The sequence below is a fragment of the Corvus moneduloides genome, chromosome 3 (genome assembly GCF_009650955.1).
Source record: "Corvus moneduloides isolate bCorMon1 chromosome 3, bCorMon1.pri, whole genome shotgun sequence".
Classification (NCBI taxonomy): Eukaryota; Metazoa; Chordata; class Aves; order Passeriformes; family Corvidae; genus Corvus; species Corvus moneduloides.
The window spans coordinates 116,788,402-116,815,279 of record NC_045478.1 but is presented as its reverse complement, the minus strand read 5'-3'; the positions used below and the strand labels follow the sequence as shown (position 1 = coordinate 116,815,279).

Here is a 26,878-nt window from a genome sequence, read left to right as displayed (position 1 = left end):
AAGCAGTTCAGTCTGAAATATCTGAACTAGGCAGCGTTGCTTACAGAAAACAAATTCTATATCAGACACAGAATTGTTCCCACATTATTCTTAGGTCAAGAATGAAGAACCACGGGTTCTTCAGGAACTTAAATTACATAAAATACACAAGCAAACAATGATTGCTTTAGATTTAAATTGGATTACATTCAAATGAAGTTCATGCCCCATCCTGCTGTCTTTACTTACAGGAGTAGTATTTATAAATATATAGTAAAGCACGTCAATATTCTCGATTGGAACTTATTTTACTTACAAATGACTTCATTAGCAAGCATTGTTCTTGTCTTCAAAATGCTTCCATTTCGAAAAATCCTCATACATTTGCAGGAGGGATAGAAGTGATGAGAAAGCTCTCCAAACTAAAGCCAGCTGAAAAAATAAAGGGATTTGGGCTCATACTGAAAGACCAGAGCACTTCTACCCAAACCTGAAAAGATGGCTCTATACTGGTGGGTCTCAGGGGAGAGAAACATCTACTGTTCCCTGAACAGCTGCAGCAAAACCCTTGGGTGCACCATCTGCTTGAGACACCTCACCTTGAACACTGATGGCTTGGCCACGTAAAAGTGTAAAAACGCCTTGTTGGGTAGAGTATTTGCTAATGCCTGATCTCACAAGCTTCACAGCATTCCAACCCCTAACTCCCTGTTGGGGACATCTCCAGAAGCCACCTACCACAGCTGAACACACCTTTTGGGAAGACGTCCCTCTTGTTCAGACATTTTCTCCGTGTCACCGGCCGTGCAGGGCCAGGTGTGTTCAGTGTGCAGCCCCAGCTCGGTGCCGCCGCGGGCTGTGCCCTGCGGTCCTTGTCACACTGCAGCTCTGCGAGCCGTGGTGCCTCTTGCTCCCAGCCTGGGTGAGTCATCCCTGCGATGCTCTGGAGGCAGCACTGCTGAGAGTCCCTTGTCCTTGGGACAAGCTGTGCTCTCCTACAGAGGACTGGAAAAACAGCCTGTCTCAGCTGATACCCAGAAACTCTCTGGATTTACACTCAGGTGGATGAATGCAGATGTGCCTAAATAAGTGAGAGTCTTCCGAAGGTGGAGACGTTGGAAGGCAAATCCTGTTTTTCTGATGCAAATCAAGCACTGTTTTAATGTTTAGAAGAATCAAATTGACTGTCACTGCTCATCCACTGCAAGGAATAACTTATTCCTTCATTTTGGCATGGCTTTTTATAAAGCCTCTGGTCTTAAAGACCCCAAGTCACCTCATGTGGGTCCCAGCAAAGGTAGAAAAAGGTTTAGGGATTTAAATGAAAATAGAATTAGAGCTTTCATTGCCCAGGCAGTGAGGCAAAATCCCTTTGCCCTCAGCTGTGTGCACACACTCTGCTCCCCAGCTTGAAGTCTGGAGCTGTAGGATATTGACAGGAGGACTGTGGGAATATCCAGGCACAGTTCTGGGAAAAGCCTCTATTTGCTGAATTCTGTGACTTGTTTGTGACCAGACTTTGCTTGCTGTCAAATGTCAGCTATTAATTTTTTTTGCTGAGTTTATTCTTGATGTTTCTGTTGTTAGTCTGTGAATTGCTCTTGTCCCAGCTCACTGCTGTGGTTCATCATCCAGCAGCTGAGTGAGGGGGTCGGTTTTGTTTCAACACGTACTAGAGCCAAAGAAACCTCTCGGCCATGCTTTGTGTGGACCTTCACATTTGATCCTCAATCTCTGCAGCTCCAGGTGTGCTTTTATGTCTTAGATGGATATAAGGCAGTCTGGTTTTCTGCTCTGTTTCAGGGTATTTTGTGTGCACCCTCTTGCCACCACCAGTACCTGCATAGCTCAGGGATCTGGGCATTGAATCTTAAGGATTTCAGCAGGAGCTCCCATGTACCTCTATGTTGCAAACAGTTGCTTCCCAGGAGCCAGACTGCTGAGGCCAATAAACAGTTAATTGTTGTTTATTTTATTTACATGATCAATTTTAATCTGTTGTTTTATTGTTCAGCAGAGCTCTGTAAATCTTGTGTGACCCCACAGGACTTACCCAGCTCCCATCTTTCCCAAGCCTTTCCCCTGCAGATTGTATCACAGCCTGTTTCAACGTATCCATCCCCCTTAATGAAAACAAGAACTACAGCAGGGAAAAGGGGGAGCTCTTTCAAAGTGTTTTAAATTCCATCCTGTCAGGGCCAGCATCTGTGGGTTGATGAGATTCACTTGCAATAATAATGCAAGTGTAGGAGCCGGGGAAAGGACAACATTCCCATAAGGAACTGGAAGACTTTCTACTCCCAAACACAAATAGAAAGGAAAAGGTTAAAGCCAAACCAGACCATCTTGCATGCCCTTGCAGGCCTTAATTCCTTCACAAACATGTGCAAACTGAATAAAAAGAACTAGCTAAATAAAAATCCCCATGCAAAGAGAAAGATTTTGATCCTCTGTTAAAACAGTTTGAGTGGAAAGGATTTTGCAGCCTCTCTGTTAATCTGCTGATCACGTGGTTGATAGCGATGCCCTTGAGGCACTATCAAGCCTGTTGCTGAATTGATTGGTCAACAAAAAAAGAAAGGAGAAAAAAAAGAATTGAAGTTGTGCTCTTGTATTAGTACAGCTAAATCCTCGCCTGCAAGTCTGGGTAATCTTCACTGGAGGAGCATGCTGGGGTTTTTTTCATCAGCCTGTGAAGGCTGAAATGGACTTCTGAAGAAAGAGAGGTTTCTAAATCAGCCTTCTTCCAGTTTGTATTACTGATTCTTGGAAAATGAGTAGCAGCCAGGAATTAGTTGTAGGTGTGAATCAGAAAGCAGCAGTGGCCTTTGAAAACAAGCGAATAAGTTTGGCATATCCGTGGGCTGCTATTATGCATTCCTGTGGCTAATATAATTTGTTACTTAGCCTAGAAATGTCAGATGCCTTCAATATTTGACTTGTACAACTCTAAGTGAATTGTAAGTATCCACCTTACATGGTTGTTCTCAATTTATTGGTTTTGATACAAGTATTCTCCAGTAGCAAACAGTGGATATGACCCAAGGATCTTCCCATTTAATCTTCCAGTTGTGCCTAGGGAAGGGAGCAGCCAGATCTTTTCCCTTCTCTGAACAGCATTTGCAGCGCTGCAGGGTTTTGGGAATGGGTCTGGACTGGTCAAGGGTCCAGCTTCCGTTCAGGGAGATGAGCTGTTTGATAGCAGCAGGATTTTTTGTTATTGTGGCTCTACGAAAGAGCCTTGAAATAATAAAATTTAAACTTGTAAAAGGTTTAGTGGTTTAGAATTGGGTTCCCAGCCCTTTTCGTTACATAAACTGCATTTAAAAAAGATACTCTGCTGTGTCCTTAAATTGTGCCTACTGCATTTTATATACTCACACGTCTATCTGTGTGTCACCTGTGTATAAACAGAGAAGGAGGGGACTTAAAACCTAAGTAGGGTCCTTTCTTTTTATAACATGGCTGTAGCTATTTCTTTTTTTCTTGAAAGGAAGTAAGCTTTTCAAAGTTCATGAACTCTTCTTCAGCTTTAAATCCTGCTTCCACAGTTTAAGTTCCCAGTGGAGACTACAGCACAAAGGAGAGGAGAGAGGAGCCAGGGGTAGGAAGTGGCAGAAAGTGAGCCCTGAACCAAGAGTGTGGCAAGGCACAAGACATCCTCGGGGGTCACCCAGAGCACCCTCAGAAAAGTCAACCTTTTTCTTTTTGTTTTGCTTGTTCTTTTGAAAAGCTCCTTTGCCTTACAGAAAACCCACTGGCCATTGTGGGGAGGTGAAGGAAGACTCATTTTAGATAGCAGTTCCTTGAGGTGGTGGGCTTTGACTCAGGCCTATAACCTCTTGTGCCTTTGCTATTTCACTGATGGTGTTGCATCTTGACGTGACAGTGCCCTCACCACAGATGGCTGCATGCACACAGGAAAAAACCCAAGCTGGCAAATTCCCTTCCTTGCTACCTGCTTCAGATGCTGTATGATACAATGAACAGGCAGCTGGGCACACAGAACATGGACAATCAATGATAAACAAGACAGTGAGATAATTTCTTAAATATCTCCTTTTGCTTTCCCTCGTAGCTGGAAAAAAATCGTCCTTCAGTTAAAAAACCAATTCTACAAATAACATCATCAGCCCAGTTTCATAATGCTTATATTTTGTCAGCTGCTGATTTGACTCTGACGACTTAGTTAAAGAAGATTTCTGCTAAAAATATATCAGCCCGCTGCTTGAAATGCTTTTACCACCAGGCAGAAATGAAAGGAAAGGATGAGTATTATAAACATAATGAATAGCTTTGTTTACCACAAATACATGTCAAGAGGGGAAATGTTGTCTATTTACATTCCTGATGCCCTCACGATTGCAGTGTATTTTACTCGCCTATTAAAAGGTTTATATTTAGCAAGTGCTGCATTAATTAAATTTCTTTCATTTCTGTGGAAGGTCCTTCCTGGTGGTACACAGCTCAGGGGCAGGGGTAGGTGTGAGTCCTGGGCTGCAGAGAAATCTTGCAAATGCAAACCATGCAGAAAGAAGTGAAATGTCAGCTGAGTGTGCTGACAGCCCATAACAAACAAAACGTCAGGGGAACACCTTATTCCCATCTATCACTTAGAAGTCAAAGCTTTGACAACACTGTTGCTGATGGGGTTAACTGTGTCACTGCCAATCTTTTACACTAAAATACAGAATTATTGTTCTTTCACCACAAAATGCTTTTCCATATTTTTGCCGTCTATCAAAATCACCAGCAATTCCACACTAAGCTTGTAAAAGTGCTGCTTAAACTCACAGCTTGTCTCATCCAGTCCTAGAAGGACTAGTGAAGGTGGGATAGCACCAATTTTTAACATACAAATGAAGAATTTCACATCTATTTTACTGGTTCTGTTCAATTAACTTTTAAAAAAATCACTTTCAAATTAAACAAAGTTACAACAAAATTTCCTCCTGACTTGCAGAGTTCCAAAAACTGCAGCAGAAATGAGCTCTACTTTGTGACAGGCCAATGCAAATATGCTCCCTTTTCTTACTGTAATACTCGTGGGTTTCCTTTCTATCATCCATTTAGCCTAAAAATACCTTTTTGCAGTTTGTGGGTTTCCTTTTCATCATCTATTTAGCCTAAAAAAAAATATCTTTCTCCAGTTTGCGAGTTTCCTTTCTATCATCCATTTAGCCTAAAAAAATCTTTCTCCAATTTGTGGGTTTCCTTTTCATCATGCATTTAGCCTAAAAATGTCTTTCTTCAGTTGTCAGTCTGCCTTCTTGGATCATTTTAAGAAATTCGAGGATGATCTCTACTGGTTTGCGTTTGCTGCCATTGATTTGATCAGTGTGTAATAGAAGAGCGTGGAACTCTTCTGACCTTTTGCGCTGACTTTGCAAAGGCAGAGAAGACGTAGGAAAGGCTGAGGCAATGTGGAGCGAGGCCTTTTGAACAACTACTCATTTAATGCTCTCTTGCAGAAGCTCAGCTCCATTTCTCTGTTGCCACTGGGGCTGCTCCTCTTGGTTTGTGAAGGTACAGAAGGAGACTCTTCACCCATGGATCATTATGGTTTGGAATGCTGAGGGGTGATGATTAACTTAAACCAGGAGATCTGGAAGAGGTTTGGATGCGTATATGGAGTGGGGGCTGGACCAGGAGCTCTGGCACTCTTGAGAAGACTGTGCAGAGGGAACAGCTTCTTTCTACAAACCTAGGAACAGCAAATGCAGCAGGCCTCATGGAGCCTGGTGGGAATGCCCCAGGAAAACTAGCCATGCAGTTTTCTTATTCCTTGCTGTCTCTTGAATCCCTCAATAAATGTTTTGCAATAATTCCATTTTACATTTCTATTCCATCTCAGAGAAACAGAAGGGAGCAATGCAGAGCCCCAGGAAAATCTGGCAGAAAAGTATTTAAGATGCCACACACTCCTGTTTGGTGTTTCCACACTCACACCTGGCCTTCCACACACTGCTGGCCTCTCCCAGCACCGTCGCCGCTGGCTTGTAGCTCTACCTGCAATTCTGACCCCACTAATGGCAGTGGCGACACTTCCTCCAACTTGAAATGGGGCGTGACTTTCACCACTAGCTTCTAAAATTGACCATTAATCAGATTTAGTGGCTTAGGAACAGTGTAAAGAAACCCAGGTTGGAATGAAATTGAAGAGAGGCTGACTGCTCATTTTTGCTGCAGTGATGGCCAGTCAATATTTTGAAGACCTGAACAGATTTAGGGTTTGAGTTCTACTGGCAATCATGACACAGTCAGAGATCTCATCCTCCAGCTAGGCAGATGCCTTTAGTTTTTCTCCAAGATTCTGGCCTGAGAATGCAAACAGCTTTGTCACAAGTCAAGACGTTTTCTTTAATCCCCTCTACTAATACCTGGATTTCTTGTTCTGAGCCATCTAGATCCAGCTATGCAAATGGCAAGTCAGGTTGTAGGATATTTTGGAGCAGGTATATCCTGGAAGGATGGGGAAGCACTAAGCCCTTTGAGCAAAGCCCATACCCTCATTTAAAATACCGTGTGAAAGGCCAGCCACCCTTTTCCAGAGAAGACTAATTCAAATGGAACTGGCATAACCAAGAGCTGGCAGGATGACAAACAGTCTGTCTACCCGGAAGGGACTAACAGAGCCCATCTTTCACGTCATAAGAAATGCTGGGAAAGGTTACAAGTCCTGTTTCTGTACCTCAGAGAGAGAAAAGGAGAGAGCAGGGAAGAAGATAAGCTATTTAAGCCACAGGACAACACCAGCACAGGAACAAGCTGCTGTTTCCTAGCTGGGAATCAATTAGTGCTAAAAGTAAAATGTTTTTTTGGTACTGGAGAAGTGAGGGTCTGGACTCAGAACTAGTGGAAATACAATAAACTTAGTGAATCATAGGACATAGCTTGTTAAATTATAAATGAAGCTGCATGAGACAGGGAGCTGCAATAACAGGGAATTTCACTCACAGCAGCCTATTCTGTCCAGGTCTGTGCTCTGTGCTGCCACCAGATGTGGTGCCCACTCCCCTAAGAAGGTTTCTTTCTTCACCCTCCACCTCTCTGGCTGGTCACTCTCCCGGATGAACAGAGCAAACATTTTTGCCTTGAATGTTTTTCTGTTTCTGTGGGAAAGTAAAAAAAAAAAAAAAAGAAGGAAAACCGTGTGGGTACATAGGTGTAAAAATGACTGCAAAGAGATAACACATTGAGAGGTTTATTTTCTTTTAGCAGTAAAATGGATAGAAAGTCAAGTTTTTATTACTCTGAGGTGATATTGTTACAAAATGGCTGGTCTGTGCTTTCATTTTTTTCGGTGTGGGAGCCTGGTGAAGCAACAAGCGTGTGTTGGAGGAGCCTCATGGAGCAGCCGTGTTGTCTGACAGCTGACAGGACAACAGTGACTTGCCTTGTATCGGGGTGGGGTGGCAGAGGTGCAGTGGGAGAATATGACACCATGCTCACCAGCACTTATCCCAAAGTCCCAGCTGTCCTGGACCCCAGGCAAGGTGCCGGTCCATGCCCTGAAACACCTGCAATTGAAGTAGGACAAAACAAGGGCAAGATAGGAAGGAAGAGATGGATTTTATCTGTGTTGTGTAGAGGGGAAACAGATTCAGCTGTTAAACATGGACAAGCAGTCCCATCAGAGGGTATCCAAGACACCTGCACGGTGCTGATGGATAGAGCCAGCAGCAGGAAATCAAACACCTGTAGCACCTCACACAGCTCTAGAGACCTGTCTTCAGGCAAGGCAAGCAAGCCCTGAGAGTAAAATAAGTTGCCTAAGGCGATGCAAGAAGACAGGAATAAACTTGGAATTACTGGCTTCTCCTGAATTCAGATTTGCAACATCTCAGCACCTGTCTTTTCCAAAGTCACTCCCTGAAAAGCCCTCACCAGTAGCCATTACTCTTTACTGAGTATCAAGCAAGAATGAAGTGAAATTGGTTATTATCACTGCACTCTGTCAGTCTGGGCTGTGGAAGTGAGCCCGAAGGTTTGCAGCAAAATGCTGTGGGACAGCAGCAGGAAAGAACTGAGGTGTCTGTGCCATGGGTTAAGGCTGACAGACCTTACAGAAGCACAGCTCCAGCTTTCTGGCTTAATCTGTAACACAAACGTTACAAAGGTGTTTCCAAAGGAATGAGAACTTTGCTGAAAATCTTGTGAATAAATTAGATCCATGCAATAGGATGTGCTGAAGAATTGAGGCAAAAGGCAGACTTTCCTCAAGACTTTATTTCAAATCTATTTAGAATTTAAATATAAATAACAATCCTGACTAATTTTTCATTGTTGCATTTTATGCTACAGTGTAAAATGTTGAAATAGGATTTTTCATTACAGAATTATCTGAGTTCTTCTCCAAGTGCTTTCAGATCAGTTAAAACACAGTAAGAGCAAAAGCAGGGCATGTTTAATTATAGACAGTATTAATTGTGGTAAGCTCTGGGTCAAAGAAGATGGAGATGACAGAAGTCATAAAAGTTGGAGCTTGTGAGGGCTGTTGCTGAGAGCCCACAATCTATAAAAACTATGTTCCCAACTCCCTAAAATGTCTCACCAGCTGTTGCCTGTCACACCAACTGTGGGCAGCACACACATGACTTTCCTGGCTTTCTGTTGGGATCTGCCTTCCAACGCTCCATCCTCAACACAGTTTCAGAGGGAGCCTGTGGTGTCAGTAGCACACACACAGGTAATGGTTTCTAAGCATCCTTTTGCAGCACGTTCACACTTTCCATGTAATTTCATTCCCTGCTGGTGTTAGCAGGCAGTTCCTGGTCTAGACTGAGCTTTGGGGTTAATGCCAGTGCGTTTCCTATAATCCAGCCACCAGGAGCCCCTCTCAGAAGGCTTGTGAAGGCGGTGAATGACACAGCCAATGTGCTGGACAGGTGAGCTGTAGAGAGCTCCCCACTGGGCAGTGGTCACTGTTGAGGAGGTCCAACAGGATAAAGAATGTGTCCTGTGACAGGAGGATCCTACAGAGCCCCAGAGCTGCCTTGTGCCTGACCCCATAGAGGCTGAACACCCCTGGGATGGCACACGGGAAGCCAAATGAGGGCCGACACCGGGGAGCAAGGATGACCCCCTTCATCTGTAGCTGCGTTTCATCTCCCTCTTTGACAGTGCTTCTTCTACCAACAGCCAGGCAATAGCAGCAACCCAAATTCCACCTTTAAATGGCCCGCCCAACATCCATCCTGAGACACTTGATTCAAAGTGTCTCTCCTTGGGTTTTCCGTGGCTCTACGAACACAACGCCACCATGGTAACGCTTTCAGTCCTACAAGAAAGAGGCACAAAGAGTGGGATGGATCGACTCTGACTTTTTTAGTAAAATATGCCAATGCAGTCGTCTTCTGGCTACAAATATCCATGGGAAGAGTAGATGTGTCCTTTAATAACAGGGAGAGTGCTTAAAAAAGAATGTTATATTGCTGCGTTGCCTTCTCCCCAGTAAATTGCAGCATTTTCATTTTCCTGTATTTATTGCATTGAAGTGTTTATATTACTGTGAAGCAAATATTTGCTTTCAAAGGTCACTTGCTGTATCTCTCTTCTTCTGGGGATAGACACAGGTCTCCCTGACCCTTCAGTATAACTCCATACGGATTATATAATGTACTTGCTATAGGATTCTTCATTGCATCTTAGCACTACTGAAATAGCAGATGCAGAATTCGAAGAATAATAGGAAATGTCTTTCCATTAGCCAGTCTCTCTTTGTACTTCTCTCTAACATTCAGTCTGTTGTGCTTCTGTACAAGCACTGGCATAAGGTAGGAGACCATCTGCAGGGAATTTGATGTAAACCACCCAAGAGCCTGGAGTTACTTGCATTGTGTAGGAGACAGAGCACAGCCTGGAACATGCTATACACAGTATTTTGTAGCCATGTTTGGCCTTTTTTTTTCTTTTCAAAGAGCACCGTGGATATTTGTGTGTGAACCCACAGGATTTCCTTTCCCTTTTCCGAAATGGGAAAACCAAGATCCTCGTGAAATTTTGAGGTTGAATTTGTATAGGCAATTACTGCAAGTATAAACACAAATTGAGTGAATGCAGTGCCTGTAACTTCTGTAGCAACCTTTTCTTTTTTTTTATCAAAGTTTCAGATCTAAAGAGCATAACATATTACATCCCTACTTTGGTTTTCTGATCTGTCATCTCTGCAGGGACTGTAGATAAAATAAAATGTAGTTTAAGTTAAAAGCACAGAGTACACTTTGGAGAGTTTATTGTAGTTATATTAGAGGTTCCTAAGGCAATCATAGAATTTTGATATTTGATTCAAATTAACTTGAATGAGAACAGAATGCAAAATACCAACTAGTACCAAAAATATAAATTCTGCAAGGAATTTGTTATGCCAAGTCCTCAATACTATCTTAGGCCTGTTTCTGTTCTACTAAAACAAGAGCGGGTTTCAGTGGGCCTAAGCCAGACCTATGCTTTTGAAAGTCTGTCTAGTATCAGTAAGATAAAATTCATCATGGTTTAACTTTCCTTGACCATTCCTGAAATAATTCATTTTCCATGTTTTTAAACTTCAGGAGAACTATAGGTGTTCCTAAGAAACAGCACAGAGGGAGAACCATTAATTTGTACTTTAGAGCAATAATTCCCTTTAAAACATAATTCTTCTCTCTACAGGATTTTTATTGATAACAGGGTTTGTTGTTGGAAATTCATGACAGTGGAATGGCATTTCAGCCTAAACAGGACTTTTCAAGGAAAATCCTATCTCTAATCTGTCCGATTCCACATTATAAATTGCAAAATCTGAAAAAAAATTAAACTCATTCCCTGCCATCTACAAAATGTATGTAGTTTATCATATTGTGTGCAAATCAGTAACCTTTATTGATTCTTGGGCACGGTTTTCTATTAAATAAAGTTGAATCAGCATAGCTGCGGGACACTTCTGTTTATGACTAAAACTTGATGTAAAACGACTTGTCTGGAAGAACGCTTTTTGCTATTTCTCAATACATTCTAAGTGCTTTACAAATACCAAACAATCTCAATAAACCTGTCAAGTTCAATCACTTGCTGCACAACATCTCTCCAGTTACGAGCTCTGACCCTTTTTTTAGCTTGATGCAAAATAAGGCACGTCTGTCACTAAGATGCCAACTGATGGTTCTAACAAACCAAGAAGGGTGACTAAAAAAAGCCCCACAAGAGCATGGAGTGACAGGACAAGGGACAATGGCTTCAAACTGACAGAGAGTAGGTTTAGATTAAACGTTAGGAAGAAATTATCAACTGTGAGGATGGTGAGTCACTGGACCAGGTTGTCAAGAGAAGCTGTGGATGCCCCATACCTGGAAGTGTTCAAGGTCTGGTTGGATGGAAGTCTGAGCAACCTGGTCTAGTGAAAGGTGTCCCTGTCCATGTCAGGGGGCTGGAATGAGATGATCTTTAAGGAACCTTCCAACCCAAACCATTCTGTGCTTCTGTGAAAGTTTCTCCACATTGTTTCTTGTTTTTGCACCGCCCATTAGCACTGCTGGCTCATGATCAAAAAAATTAATAAGGAAAACATCAAAAGTCGTGCTGGAATCAACCTGAGAACAGAATTTTCTGTGTAGTTTTTTTTTGTATCTGCAGAGACTGACCAACAGTGAATACATAAATTGCTCTTGTCAGTAGAAGCCCTCATGTCACCTCCACTCACTTACAGGTCTGTAATTATTCAGCTCACACTGGATAAGCTTAGAGAATGAACCAAATTCCCTGTTAGCATCCCACCCTCTCACTGATGCATCACCTCCCACTTCACAGCCAGTGAGATGCTACCACACAGACACAGCACAGAACCACTTTCCTACTCCTCAACATCTATATGTATTTACCAATTAGATCAGTCTCAAAGTCCTAAACAAATTATCCTGATTTTTGCTAAAGCTCAGTGCTGCTATTCTGCCAGTGCAAGTGTAGCAAGGGGTCCAGGTAGAGGAGAATATTTTAACTAGATGATCCAAAACTAGGTCCACAGGCTTAATCTTGGTGTTCTGGTACAGAGGCTATGCCAGAAATATTTCAGTGCTGGGTTGTGCCTCAGTCTGGGAAAACCCCACAATTTGTGAAGCAGTGACCAGTGCTAGAGACAGCCTGTGCCAAGTGGGACAGGAGTTTGGAGCATGGTTCTTTGCTAAAATATCTTCTTTTTATCCTACCTGAGCATGCTCCATTTGCTGGCCAGGAGAAGTGTCTTCCTGGCGCTGCATGATGTGATATAAAGGGCACACACACCAGCACAGCAGCAGGGTGGGAAGGCTGGGGTGGCCTTGAGAGTATCCCCACATTTTCACATGCCCTTCAGGAAGAGACCAGTTCCCAGTTTATCTTTTCCTCTTAAATATCCAAGTGCACCATTTTTTGGTAAAGCTTGTTTCCTGCTGTTTGTGAGCATCCTTGAAGTGTCCAATATCAGCCTGAGTATTAGCCATGAAATTAAGCTCTGCCTTTGCATCAGCTGGGGCTGCAGACAAGTTGCCTAAGCTTGGTCCTTCACACTGCTGTGACCACGCAGCTGGCAGGACCAGGTGGCCTCCTTCTCCAGCAGACATTTGGGCTCCTACACATGGTGTGACCCATCACAAAATGTCAGCCTCCCTCTGACAAGGATGTGGCGATGTGCTCAGTGATGAAAGTAGAATGCCATGCCAGTAGCTGCAGGGCTGACTCTTCGAGATGGATTTTTTCCTGCTGTAGCTTCAAGGAGGAAAAGCAACCGTGAGTGAGGGCACAGCTAATGTGAAGGCATGAAGGTCACATATTCCCTCTTAGATAAGAAAAGCAGCAAATCTGTTGCTGAAGCTGCAGAGGAAATGCAAGGAGCTGCCTGCTTTCCTTACACCTTTCTAAGCAAACGGGGTGTGATCCAGGAAATGTCACTGCCACCCAGATGTACCTGCTCAGCCCAAACTCCTGATGTCCTGATGGAGAGCACCATCAAAGTGAGGAATGGTTTAATCTCCAATATATAGTAACTTCCATTTAAACAGAGTTGTTATTGCTAAAATTTTAGAGCCAAGCTCTGCCCTGAATTATTTTGTTTCATAAAGGCTGCACATACCGCAAAGACAGGACAGAAAACAGCCCCCGGGATCCTGCCTTCTCAGAGCAGCTTTGCCGAAAGGGTCTGCTTTTGTCCTCTTTCTGTAATTGAGCATGATGGCATCTGCTTTATGGCTGTTTACTTGCAGTCCCCCACAACTTCCCCACCTGCTCTGCACCTGCAATTAGGTTTTCCTGCAATGAACAAATCTAACATTCAGTGAGCAGTAATTTGCAATGTGCCGTGCTTGAATCAAGCAAAGAAATAAGCCAGTGTTGTTGTTATAAAGACCTGACAGATGGTAGGAGGGCCCGCCTTTCTTAATCAAGTCATGCTCAGCAATCAGAGCTAGCTTGAATTTGTAACAAGAAAGAAACCCTACCCAAATGAGCATTAATGGACTGCATCCTGACCTCAGGTTAGGACGAGCACAGGGGTGTCATTCTGTATCAAGAGGAATAACCAAGAGCAGGATCTGACCCACTTTGTGGAGAAGTTGAAAATACCAGTAGGTCCTATCGTCGCTTCCCCCAAAATGAAGGATTCTCCCAGGCAGACTTCTCCCGGTCTAGCTGTAAATATCATTTCATAGTCTGAACTATATCATGGTGGACAAGTCATTAGCTGATAAAAATCCTCAAAGTTTCATAGTCTTTAATTTAATTGCAGATGTGTTAGCTGAGCATCCAGCCCTCCAAGCAAGGCAGCTGAAACATAGGACTTGAGTGGCATAGGCTTGACCTTGACCTGCTTCACATTAAGCCTTTTAATTCTAGAGAAGAATGAATGGGTTCCAAGATTTTTTCTGGCAGCAAATAACATCTCCTGAGTGTCCAGCTTCCATATGAATTGCATTTGAAAGGTTAAGAAAAAAGGAAGGATTTGCTCTCTACTACATAGGAATTACTATCCAGAATGAGAGTTTGGGTGAGGACACTGATGTAATAAAGGCACTTTTGTGGGACTAACCTTTAAGCACGGCTCCTAACCACTCTGTTTCTCTTCCTTTTCACTGTCTTTCAGGCTCACAAAGCAGCTGAGTACAAATCCTGATCTGCGGCATCCCCAAACACCCCCACAGCTAAAATGGCGGAAGACGCGGATATGCGCAATGAGTTGGAAGAAATGCAGCGGCGTGCCGACCAGCTCGCTGATGAAGTGAGACCAGTAGCTAAACTGGGAACTCGGGGCTGGGGTTGGTGTGAAACACACAGCCAGAAATAGGAGATGATCCGGCAAAGGATTTCTAGAGCTCTTTTCTGTCAGCTTTACACTGAAAGCAGAATTGGAAATGAAATGAGCTGGGCTAAAATTTAATGTCATGTTTAGTCTAGATTAGGGCATTTATTGATTGTGAGTTTGGTTTAGGTATTAGACTGTGCATCAATTTGACTGGCGTCAGAGCAAAAGGCAACAATTTAATATTTTCTGAGGATTCCTTCGATTTGTCAAACCTATTAACTGTTAGAAGTCACCAATTAGGTCTCTGAAGAGTCTTAGCTGAAAACCACAGGCTTTATTTTTAAAGTGGAACGCCTGCTGTTCCGAGCAGCACCACCGCAGTGTGTGAGCAAGGGGGGCACAAGCCCTGGAGACTGCAGCTGCCTCGAGGTGTGCTGGGAACTGCTGCATTAGCCATCCATAGAGATGGAGAGATCACCAGTGCCCTGCTGATGGCCAGATTTGGAGGGGAGGGAAAGAGTGCAGGAAAAACGTCCTGTCAGTATGAGCCTACATGTTAGCCTTGGAAAGCGTAACTTGCCAAATCTCAGTGTTTTCTCCTGGTTTTTTTCAGTCCCTTGAGAGCACCCGTCGAATGCTACAGCTTGTTGAAGAGGTAAGGACTTGCATTTTATTTGCACTTCCATTGTGAGCAAAAGTGATGGAGAGTGTGACAGTGGAAATGTTTTTTTTAAAACTCATATTGGTAGGGCCTTGCCACAGCTTTATGTGCCACCGTCCCTGCTCATCCCTACCCCTCAGTAGGACCATGCAAGACACTGTTCCCTGGATGCCAAGTGCAGCCAAGGCACTGGTTTGCCCATACCTGAGGATTCACCGAGACAGGATTCTGGAGATAAATGAAGGAAACGGCCTCTGAAGGTGACCTGGAGTCAGGGACAAGTGGCTGAGTTTGCTGCAGAGCTCTGGGTGCCTCGTGTCGGCACCACTCTCATGTCCTTGGCATAACAGTGCAAGAGGGGAAGGTGAGAAGGGCCCTCGATCCATTTTCCCAGTCTGCTTTAAATACTTCCCTCTCCATAAACACTTGCAGTTATTTATAGAACATTGGTCAGCACAGCATGTAAATGCCATTTCTTTATGTATCTCTGAAATATTTATCAGGATTTCAAGGCTCATGAGATGTCCTAGATTGACTGCTTTGGAAAAGGAAGCACTCTGATTTCCACAGTGCTAAGGAAGGGGTTGCTGGCTTGGTCCTCACAGCTAATACCTGCCTGGAGGGAAAAAACCAATTGAATCAGGCTGTATTTCACCCTCTTCACAATAAAGGGGTTTAAAATTTGGAAAATCTCAACTCAGTTTAGTTTTGAGTGTTCAGCCATCAGGTGGCAGAAAACTTTGCTGCCACCTGACAGGATGCATTATTTTCAGACACCATGTGAGCCCTGGTGCTGGAGCTGGTGACATTTTTAATCAGGGTCATCAGCACTGACAGTCCCAGTACTCCTGACAACCAGAGGAGTCTCCAGCAGAGACAATGGGAAGAAAATTACATCAGGTCCCGTGTTCAGGAACAAGCACAACCCCAGCCGTAGGCTTTATGGCCTCGAAATCAATCACCACTGTGAAGATCAATGGAGTCCAGTGGAGAAAAAATTAAATTTCCATGTACAGACAGACAGACAGGTCATTGAGCATAGTCAGCATCACTTTTCCTCCACAAACACTTCAGATTGGGGCCCCTTGCAGCCGTAAAATGCTCTTGTCTCACGAGCAATCTGTCCGTTTTTGCTGCTCAGTTCCCTGGACACACCATTTCTAACTACCACTTTATGTCAACTCTGTGCTGGATGCAGCTCCCGCTGAAATCAGTTCAACAACATGGAAGAGAGTCTCATATGAGTACCCCCACAACACAAGGCAGGAGAGCCTGCTGCCCCAAAATGCCTGGGATCTAAATAGACAAGGCAGATGATGAGTGGGAAGAAGGAGAAGCGCAGAAAGGGAAGTGATTTGCTTGGGGCCAAGCCATCAGTAAATATCAGCCCTGTCTCTCCTGAGCCGTATTTGTGTGGCCTATGCACTGCTTGAATCTTCCTAACATATTGAACCAGCATATTGTGAATGCCACTGGAATTTCAGTATTAAATCACAGCAAATGGCAAAGTGGGAGGAGAACTGGGACTGCTGAATCCACCAATGAATTTATGTAGGTCTATAGCGCTTCTTGGAAGAGCTCAGCATCTCTCTAGACCTGGCGTTTATTCAGATGCCACAGTATCTTCCTGTCCAAATAGAGAAGTTGCTAAAACTAGCACTGAGTAGTCAAGGGAGTTCTTCTAAAATGAGCTGAATATTGTATTCACTAATGTGACTACAGGAGACCATTAAAATTCTTATGTGGACTAAACAACTGGTTGATTATTCCAATCCCCTTTCCTAGGTACTTTAAAAAAAAGAGAAGCATTTAGGAAGTGAGAGATTTTATACTGAAAAGACAGATGGTGAGAGTATTTGAAATTGAACTTGCACTGCTCTGATTTAATAGACCCCAAAAATCCAATTAGACTTCCTCACCTAGCAGAACCTAAGTCTAGTGGATGGAGACAGGAAATACTCAGGGAAAGAATGCTTTTTACTCTGTTCTCTTCCTTTCTTAGGAAAAGGATGCCTCCATGTTTAAGCATTATTACTGTGTACATTTGTATGGATTGCTGTCAGGAAATACAGAATAAACAGACTGACTGGACTCCATCCTAGAGCCAGAAGAGTGCTGCCCACCCAGGGAAGCCCCGTAGCCGTGTAAGGCTGAATTGCAGGTCATAGCCTGGGGACAATGGGGGGACAATGGGGGAACAATGGGGACATGCCCTCCTTGCCCCAGAGGACTATTCAGAGATTGGAGATGAAGCCCTGATGCTGCTCCCAGGGAACATGGGCAAGGAAAGCCAACTATGTTACTGCTTCTTGATTTTATAACCCAGCTTTGCAAGAAGCTGATTTTCCAGTTCTGGCACAACAAGGGAAGGAAGAAGTGTTACAAAAGCAGCCACGGCTTTGCCCCAAGGCAGCTCTGTACTGGAATGACAGATTCCAAACCCCAGTTTGCTCCATGGTGCCCATCATACTCAAGCAGTGCAGCTAATCTGCACTGACCAGCGCTCTTTTGAGCCACTCAGTGCTATAAATACCTGTATTTTATGATGATGCTGTGCAATGTTTGGGCCAAAACATAAAATGAAAATGAACTGAGGCAGAACAAGTGAGACTAAATACAGTTTGTAGCTGACCTTCTTATTTTTGCGTTCCAGCTTTTTACCTCTGAGGCAACATTATGCAATGCAGAATATCACGTATGGGAAGAAAAGCTGGGAGTTTGCTTCCATCTTTCAGTGTGACCACTATGGCCTTTGAGGAAAATCAATTGTGGTAGTATGGGGAAAAAAAGATGGTTTGTAGCTATGAAGCAGCAAGGAAAAAATAACAAGATCAGTAGTGCTAAAAGCTCAGAAGAAAGCACTTAGGAATGTACAGACAAAAGGGCTGTTTTGTACATTTAAATCCAGGCAGGACTATCTTCTTTCATATGAGGTTAGAGTGAAGTATCAAAGGTGAAATGATGAGCTATAAATGTTTGATAACTGATGCTGCCATACGCAGGACACTGAACACAGAGAATGCCACTTTACCAGCTGTGAGTTTACCCTGACATTTATTATCACAGGCAAACATTCCTTAGTTTGAAAAGTAGAAGAAAAAGTGTTCTATTAATTTAGAGTTTGGCCTAAACCTTGTCAAAGCTAATTTGAAAAATCCCTTTGACATCATTAGACCTATTGGAACTACTGAACTATTGGAACAGTTCCCCTCAGCAAAGTGTTTTAACCAGTGTAATTCCACAGAAACGCGTATCTGGCACAAAGGAATGTGATCCATAACTCTGGTCTCACTTCCTCCAATGTAGGATTAGACCCCTTTGTGTGGGTTAACCAGGGGGTAGCAGATTCATGTGGGCTGAGGATCTGATTTAACAGGTGGAGCAGCAGTGTGTGGCTCTTTAATCAGGCACAGGGAGACATCGGAGTGTTAACAGGGTGACAGGGAACCTGGAGCAGGAGCTGAGCAAATTCATTACTATGGATGACTGAAAAATGTTTCTTTGACCACATTTTTGTCTTTAGGCTGTTGGCAGCTCTCTTTAATGTCTGTGGGAACTGCTAGCCATGTCAGCCTGTCCTGGTACATAATTGTCTGTATTAGTTCATTCAAAGCAAACTCTATAATTTCTGATTAAAGCAAAATTCTTCATCAAAGTGGAAGTTTACGTGTTCTTCACATAACTGAGAGTGTGTATATATGTTTTTCAGGATATCTCCTGAAATGCAGGGAAACTGATTTCCAGAATTTGGATTCTCTACCTAATACATCATCCTCTTATAGTGTTAGGAAAATCTTCCCTCAGGCTAAACCAAAATTTGAGTAGCTGCCTTTGGTAGGATAGGACCCAACACACCATGTTCCTGGAGGGACTGATGAGCCCTTTGAGAAGTCATTCCAATTCTCTTCCTACTTTTATTTCCATCTTGGGAGATTAAGTTATGTAACGGCAATAACAAGAAATGATACAGCAATGCAATTCCCCTCCAAAGTGCTGGGCAAATTTGGGTGAATGTTTTGTTGCTGACTTGCTTTGAGTGAAACCCTCACCAAAAAAAAGCAAAAAAAACCAAATAACCAAAAAAACCAGCCAAAAAGTTTTAAAAAGCTATTACTGGTGACTAAGGATAATGGATATTAAAGCCTCCAAAAGGGTTCCCAGTTATGCTGTTAAACTGGCTTCACTGAAGCACTGACAGACTAAAGTATCTATGAGTTGAATTAAGCCCAGGGGTTTAAAATCATACTCTGGTTCTTTGATTAATAGCTTTGCCAGTGGCCAAATGAAGAACCAGGGCATGTGCTTCATATAAATGATGCAGAACCCAAATCAGCACTGCTTGTTTGTTTGCTTTTATTTAAACATTAGAGCCTAGATGAAAGATTGAAAGACATCAACTTTCCTAAAATCTATGGGGTCTGTTTCACCTTATGTGATACATTTTTAAGTTGGAAGTGTTGGCTTCCGGCTCTGAAGGGTCATCTAATGTGCAAAATTATTATATATATATTATATATTTTACCATTTGCAGAATATCTGCATTATGGATAAATAGAGGAACTCCAGAGCTGCCAGTTTAATGCCTCAACATAAGCAATTCATGCTGTGCCATTTTCTTCTAAAGGACAAGAATGTGAGAAGTTTGCTGTGTCTTGACAAAATCCAGCAGTCCAAATTCTCCTCTCAAGTGCAATGAGAAGACAAAGAGAGTCAGAATGTGTTCTGGAAACAGATGGCTGTTGCAGATTTAAGAACTGGATGAAAATGGCATGTGCTCATGAATTCTGTAGGGTCTTGTGAAAGATGCATTTTTCATCTCTCTGGCCTGACCTACCCCTAAGCATTTCATTTTTTTGAGAACCCTTATTTTGCTGCAAACTAAACAGGATTGCCTGTACAAGTTGTGGAGGGTCTGAACACATTCCTCCATTGCACAGGAAGGAAGAAATCTAATCCTGGCCAAGGTGGAACTTTAGCACACAATTTCAAACCATGATGGACCCCACTAGTTCTACCCATTCATGGCTTCCCACACAGGATGTCCTTGATGTTGGAGAGCATTGGATGTGGGTGGGAATCCTTCCTGAGCCCTCAGGACCAGACAAACCCAAGCACAGCCACTGGGCCCATGGTGATGCAGGTCTGTCATCAAGGATTCAGGGGCAGAGGTTGTAAAACATATTCTCCTGGACTGGCACTTCACAGGAGAGCTTTCATCACCTCCTGTTACACACTGTCCCAGCAACCAGCTCAAGTGACACCTGCTCTGCTGAGACCAAGGGGAGTTTCTGTGTTTGCCCCCCAAACACACTTGTTTGGCACATTTCTTCTTCTATATTCCTTTAGCTGAGGTTTTGTACTTTCCAGAGATGCCTCAGTCTGTTGTCACTGGGGGTCAGTCACCGAGTGTTTCTCTCCTGCTCAGACATCTGGATGATGAAGACATTTTTAGAATAGTTCTGTCTTACAGACAGGTTGGGGTTTGAGCTATCTAAAATATCAGTCATAATGGAAATACTGAGCTTTTCTTTTTTCTTTTCTATTTTAAATGCATGAATGTGATTTATTTTTTAATTGACTTTACACATTTAATTCTTTCTGTGGAAAAGCTGAAAATTAATGCTTAATAGAAATTTTGAACAGAAGGAGATTGTCACTTGATGTCTGAATCACACCTCATCCTCTTCAGTCACCACCTCTTTATTAGCTTCAATATGCTTTGGATTAGACCACAGATGCAGACAAGTTTATTCATTGCAGACCCTTTAAAATTTTCACATTTGTGTTAATGCTGTGGCAGGCTGTTCTTAAGAGAGATACAGTGTTGCCTGATAAAATTAAAAGGCACTGATGATCAGGTAAATAAAAGAAAATTTCACCTCTTTCTCTCTGTGTAAAGATTTGATATGAAATACAAACCATAGGGTCTAATTGCTGAGTTCATTTCTCAGCACGTCTTGTTCAGGTCACTGGACATCTTAGCTGTGTAAAGGTAGTTTGCTTAGATGTTAAACACAGTAGGAAAATAAGGGTTAAAGAGCAGTAAATGTTTCTCAGCCTGATTATGTCTGATTCACCAAAAGCCGTCAACTATCACAGCACCAACTAAAGGTTTCTGAGTTCAATATTTGGAAGGGTCCCATGTCAGACTGCACCATATTTACTGAAACACAGGGTGACTCAGGACCCAAGCAGCCTTCTTGTGTTTGCATGAGTATGTGTGTTAAAATACATACAAATCTGGGGGGGTAAAACCTCCCTGGGTACCAACAGTATAGAAAGACCCAATAAAAGACTGTTGCACAAGCAGTGCTTAAGAAAATATAAGATAATTAAGGTGGTTTCTTTATTCTAAATTGGCAAACCTAAGATAACCCTTGGACCCTAAATTTCTAAAGGCTGCAAAAATAAAAGCTGGTTGGAATTCAAGTAAATGCAGTGTGAACTTGAAGGGAGAGAGAGCAGTGGGTGCCTGGTAGATGGCTGACCCGAGGGCAGCAGGCTGCAGCAGACCATGGGGAGAGGCAGGAGGCCTTTTCTGTCCATCTGGCAACTCACACAGGGACATTCTAAAAAGAGGAAGCAAACCAGCCTGCACACATCTGATGTTTTTCCCAGTTTCTGCAGTGATGTAGACATTAAAGACAAGAATGGGAGTGCAGGGAGAGGTAGAGAAGGGCACAAGAGGCACCTCATGTCCCTCTTGAGCTGAGCAGGATCCTCAGAAGTGCCAGCTGCACCAGGCAAACAGCCCTGAGCATGGCAGGATTGGGCTTGTGGCTGAACCAGTGTGGGCTGTGGGAGCCTGGGAGTGCCCTGTGAGCGTGGACAGGGCAGCTGATGGCCAGAGACACTTTTCTGCTCCCACAAAAACTGATGAGCAGTGAGCAGGGCTGCTGGCTGGAAGGATAACATGGAGTCCTTTATTTGCCTGCAGGAGTGGGAGGGTGGCTTGAAAAGCCAGATGGATGGTCAGGACTTTAGTTTTCTGTTCCTGATGTAGCCGTGCAACTGTGGGCTTCTCCCTGCCCTCTGCGAAATCGACACCACCACCTGGGGTGGTGTTATCTGTTTCACAGGAGCATGGATAGCTTTATGATCATGGCAACAAGTGAATTACTGCTGCACATGTCCAGGTAGTTCTGCTGTCAAGCTGTCAGGCCACAGAGGACTTACTGCATTAGTTATTGACATGCAAGAGTCAGGAGATCATTCAGGCCATTAATTATTCACAGATGTTATCACTGCTCCAAGCAGAATGGAGCTGGTTTCCCCTTTGTAATTAAAAAGGAGATAATTTGATGTGTGATATAGCTCAGTACCACAGCACCCAGAAACCGGAGACACCTGATCACATCCCAGAGTGATGATAACGCATACTAAAAATTGTACTTGTGAAAGATGCCCTACCACTGGTTTAGGCAGGTGGGAGCTGTGAATGGCTCAGCTTTGCTCAAACCCTGTATCCAGTAAAGGCAGTGATAAGATTCCCACTAAGCTGTGGGAGCAGAGGCAGATTCAGTGTGTAGGTGTTTTGAAAATCCTACCTTCAAGCCCAATTCAAAGTCCATTAATGCTAAAGGTGTCTGTTGACTGTATTAAAACTTGGCTCAAACCCATATCTATTAGATCACTGAGCCAAAAAATATGGCTTAATCCTATTAAATATTAGCCTGCTTTAAACTGGATTTCCTAAGTAGGTAAGCCTTCTGACTTCTGTCAGCAGCAAGAGCTGTGCACAAACCACTGTGCCTCCTTCCCAAACATGTTTGTGTCATATCTGTTTTCCCTGGGAATTTCTCCTGTGAGATTAACATCCACCTACAATATCGACACCCCCATCCTCCCTTCTCCTGCTTCATTTAACTCGGAGATGAATCTTCTCCTTTTAGAAATTACTCCTGTGCAAAGTGTTTATTTTAATCGCAAGGTCCATGGCTTAGTGCTTTCTGCAGAAGTCCGGTATCCCAGTGAATCCAGGAGACTGATGGTACAATGGAGAGTACCTGGTTCCTTACACAGTGTCCAGACACATAATGTCTTTGGACTGTGCCATCAGCCCCTTGTCATTCCTTTCACTGTTTTTCTTGTGTCTTCCTATGTCCCATACCAAGGGCTGAGTGTTGCCTCACTGATCTCTCTTTCTCTCTCTCTCTCTTCTCCCCCTCTCTCTCCTTACCTTGCTACCACTATTGGGATGTAGAGTAAAGATGCTGGTATCAGGACTTTGGTTATGTTGGATGAGCAAGGAGGTAAGTTCAGATTGCTTCAGTAAGGAAGTATAACCTTTCTCAAAGTGCTGTACTGACTGTGTGCAACCCTGGAAATGAGGGACAGAAAATACGTGTGGTTGTGCATGAGAACCCAAAACCTCTTTGCCTTTAGCTTTGTTGTCCAACAGAGAAAAATGTACAACAGCTGCCTGAGAGTCTGTACTTCTTTTGATCTGCTTCCCATTAATGTCAAAGAGAGCTGCAGGCTGAACTCATCCAAATCACCATTTGATTTCAGCAAGCTTTGGGTCAAGATCCAGATACATGATGAGAAGATTTGTCTCTATAAGTGTAAAATCCAGCATTATTTATGCAGGTGCTACATAATTTTCCCACTTGTTTAAGTCACAAATGAAAGACATGCAATAAATGCAACCCAAGAAAAGGTAAAACAGGTTTAGTTTGTGTAAAATTCAGTTACTTTTTGTACAGTAGTGAGGTGGTGGGGATGACAGAATTTTAGCATTAAAAGGTGTGACACAATCAGTTCATTACAATTGTCCATATAGGAGGTTTCAGGCTTAGACTACCTTCCTGTGGATGACAGTGACAAAGACAGAGCCTGATATATTCAATACATTCCAGGAAATTACATTTTTGCCCTTCATAATACTACATAGAAAAGGTAGCTTTCTCTCCCTCTCAATATAACTAATAAGTCTTCATTTGCTGTAGCCCCACAGCCCCAGCAAAATGGTGGCTCCAATAAATCAACGGAGTATAAATTTCTGCTACTCTCTATCAGACCAGCCCCCCAAAGGCCCCTGTTATTATTTACTATGTGGCATGACACAAAATTATTATTAGGAAATGTTTTCTGCAGAGGTAATGCTGTATTACTCATCAAACCCAGATGATGATAATAAACAAGGGTATGGAATTGTTGAGAAACGGACTGCAGAACCAGACAGGTCCTTTCCAGTTGTAATGTCCCTTCCTCTCTGACACTATAATGAGTGAAAAGTAATAACAAGACCTAAATGGAAAGTATTTTCTTCTATTTGCTCTTTTATGTATGTCTCATTGCTTTCCCCCAACATCCCCTCTTTAGGGAGGAGAATTTAACCCAACCAAATTTTGTCACATTGATTTGTCTTGACAAGAAAAATATTACAGAGAATATTTTATTGTCTTCAAAAAAAAAAAAGGCAGTAAAAGAACTACCACTGAATACAAAGAACCAGAAATTACTTACGTTGAAACAGACACGGCACCTGTCTAAATAATGTGGTTTATTTCAGAAGTGAATTATACAGTTGTAATAAATCACAAATATTGTCAAAGAAAGTCTGGGAATACCCAGGTGTGTCTTGCAATGTAATTCACAGGCAGAGCAGCAGAAACTTTAGTGGTTTTTGGGAACATATGTTTCTGTTCTTTAACTGCTACTTTCCCACAGAATTCTAGGGAGATTTATTTTGATTTTAATCCTGAATTTTGGTAGGTTTTTTTCACTTTGGAATTCTACTATTGCTAAACCCCTGTATTCAGTATGTCTGACTGATTCACTCTGTAGCCATGACAGGAAGGACAATCTGGGTGAGCCAAGGAGCTGAGGCTGGACACACTCACCTCTCTGGAGTCCAGGGAACTCAGTCTTAAACCCTTATTGACAGTGAGACCTGAAATGCTTATTGTACAGCCAGAGATGCAGTTAGTCAATACCTGTAGGAAAGAATCAGACAGTTTTGAAGCCTCTTTAAATTGGTTATGGTCATGCCTTTAGTGGTTCAGTGAATTTAGCTTATGACTATACAGTGTGGATTTCTCAAGGAAAACAGCCAAATAATGTTACAAACCCTACAAATACTGTAACCTTGTACTATGCTAAATGTTTAATTAAGTTTTCTCCGTTTTAACCATATGTAAGTGTAGTAATTGCTAATTTTTTTATTTCATTTTAGCAATAAAGGACACTACTGGGCAAAATACACTAATGATGACTTTGAACCCTCTGTAATTAGTGCAATGTGTGCAGCTCACGGATGTCTCAGCAGATTATCAGATTAAGGACATAATTTGCTAACACTGCCATGTGATCTCTCTGCAGCTGACTGCACAAGTCACTTAAGATTATTAGGTGTTAAATATACAGAAAACATGACATTGATCTTTCCAGTGGGCGGCAGGTAGAAGATCTAATCTCTGCACTTGCTTGAAGCTCCATTTCTAGGTTTCCTTACAAGATTGCTTGCTTTGAGGTTAAACAGACCTTACATGGAAAAACCTTTCTGAGCTGATTCAACCCAAATACTGCAAAGCAGAACTATTTTCTGGTATCAGTAAGCAGTAGTCTCTGGGATCATAACAGGCAATAGGTCAAGGTAATTTCACAGTGCCAGGTATTGTACAACAAAGCCAGCCTGGATAGATGCTGTTGCCCGAAGGTTTAGCACAGCTGGCTGCACAGCAGGTTACAGAGTCTGTCATGACCCTCGGAGATCTGGAGCTTCACAAGAGCTTTCTGTTTCACAGAGAATGGCACTCCCATAAAAACTAGAGACCTCCTCCAGCGTCCTTTGTAGAATGGGAACCTGAGTAGTCCTTCTGCAATATCAAGAGTTGTCATTTTTTGGGTCAGGTATTTGTCACCCAAACCAGTTCAACACAGTTCTTCCCCCAGGGAGCCCACAGGAAGGACCTAGGAGTTTAGATTCTCCTTGCTGGGTATTTTCCCTCACTAAGAAAGCCTTTCCCAGCCCCCATATGTATCCATAATGCTTACATTTTTTTAAATCTGGCTTTGAGTCAAGCTCCCTTAATTAATGATTTAAATAAAAGTATGTATAGAAGTCTTTAAACAAAAATACTTGTATTTACATGAAAAAATTAATGCTGCAAAGGATTATTGAGCAATGGCAATTCCTCTGCTTCTTTAAAGCATGCTAAGTTAGAAAAATGTTAATATTTGGATGCATTTTGGTTAAAAACAGACTGTACAAATAAACCTAATAGTACAAAGTAAAGATATGAAGGTAAACCTGAAGTGTTAACACAGAAAAGGTCCCAGACTGGTAGCTGTCTTCATCCAAAGGAAACTCCCATCACCGGGGCATATCAGCATGGTCAAAGATTTGGACCTTCAAGGACATTTTTTGTGTAATGATGTCCTCGTGCAGTTTATTACAGAAGAATTTTGTTCCTGTATTCCAAATGAGGTGGAGGGGAGAAACTTTTCCAAGAACAACAGTAGCAGCACAGTCATTTTTCATCCAAGACAAGACAGAGGAATAGCCACAACTTTGATAAGACACTAAGAAAATGTCAGTGCAATTGGAATTTTCTCCTTGCACCACAAATGCACAACCAGCAATGCCAGGGAACAGGGGGAGAAGATTAACCTACCCAGCAGATCTTACTCCAAATCAAGCTTAAAAAGGAGATAAAACTTGGAGATAACTGGGCAATCCTACAAACAAAAGCACTGGTACCAGTTGATGGTACCCATGCAAGCTTACCTCCACTCCTTTTGCAGGAGTTGTGAGTTTGGCAGTTTTGTATGCTATGGCTAATTAGCAAAATAAAAGGGAACTCACAACTACTCCTGATTCCACAGGGGAATTGGTATTAATTACGCTGAAATTGTAGCACAGAACAAAAGACAAATGAACCCACACAAAGCAGGTTATGCCTTTGTCTACTGTTATATTTAGCACAGCTACATGTGGGCTTACAGCTCTCCCCTCCAGCTTTCTTCCATTGGTATCTGTGCCCAGCAGT

General features: G+C 42.7%; 1 protein-coding gene across 2 annotated transcripts in view; it reads left to right on the top strand.

Moving 5' to 3' along the window:
• SNAP25 (synaptosome associated protein 25) overlaps window positions 1-26,878 on the top strand; it is a 62,258-nt gene that overhangs the window by 19,063 nt on the left and 16,317 nt on the right. For both annotated transcript variants that reach the window (XM_032103690.1, XM_032103691.1), the window contains exons 2-4: window positions 14,066-14,200; window positions 14,838-14,879; window positions 23,089-23,137. In XM_032103690.1, coding sequence (XP_031959581.1) covers window positions 14,129-14,200; window positions 14,838-14,879; window positions 23,089-23,137 — 163 coding nt within the window. In that variant the 5' untranslated portion in view covers window positions 14,066-14,128. The remainder of the gene's footprint in view (window positions 1-14,065; window positions 14,201-14,837; window positions 14,880-23,088; window positions 23,138-26,878) is intronic.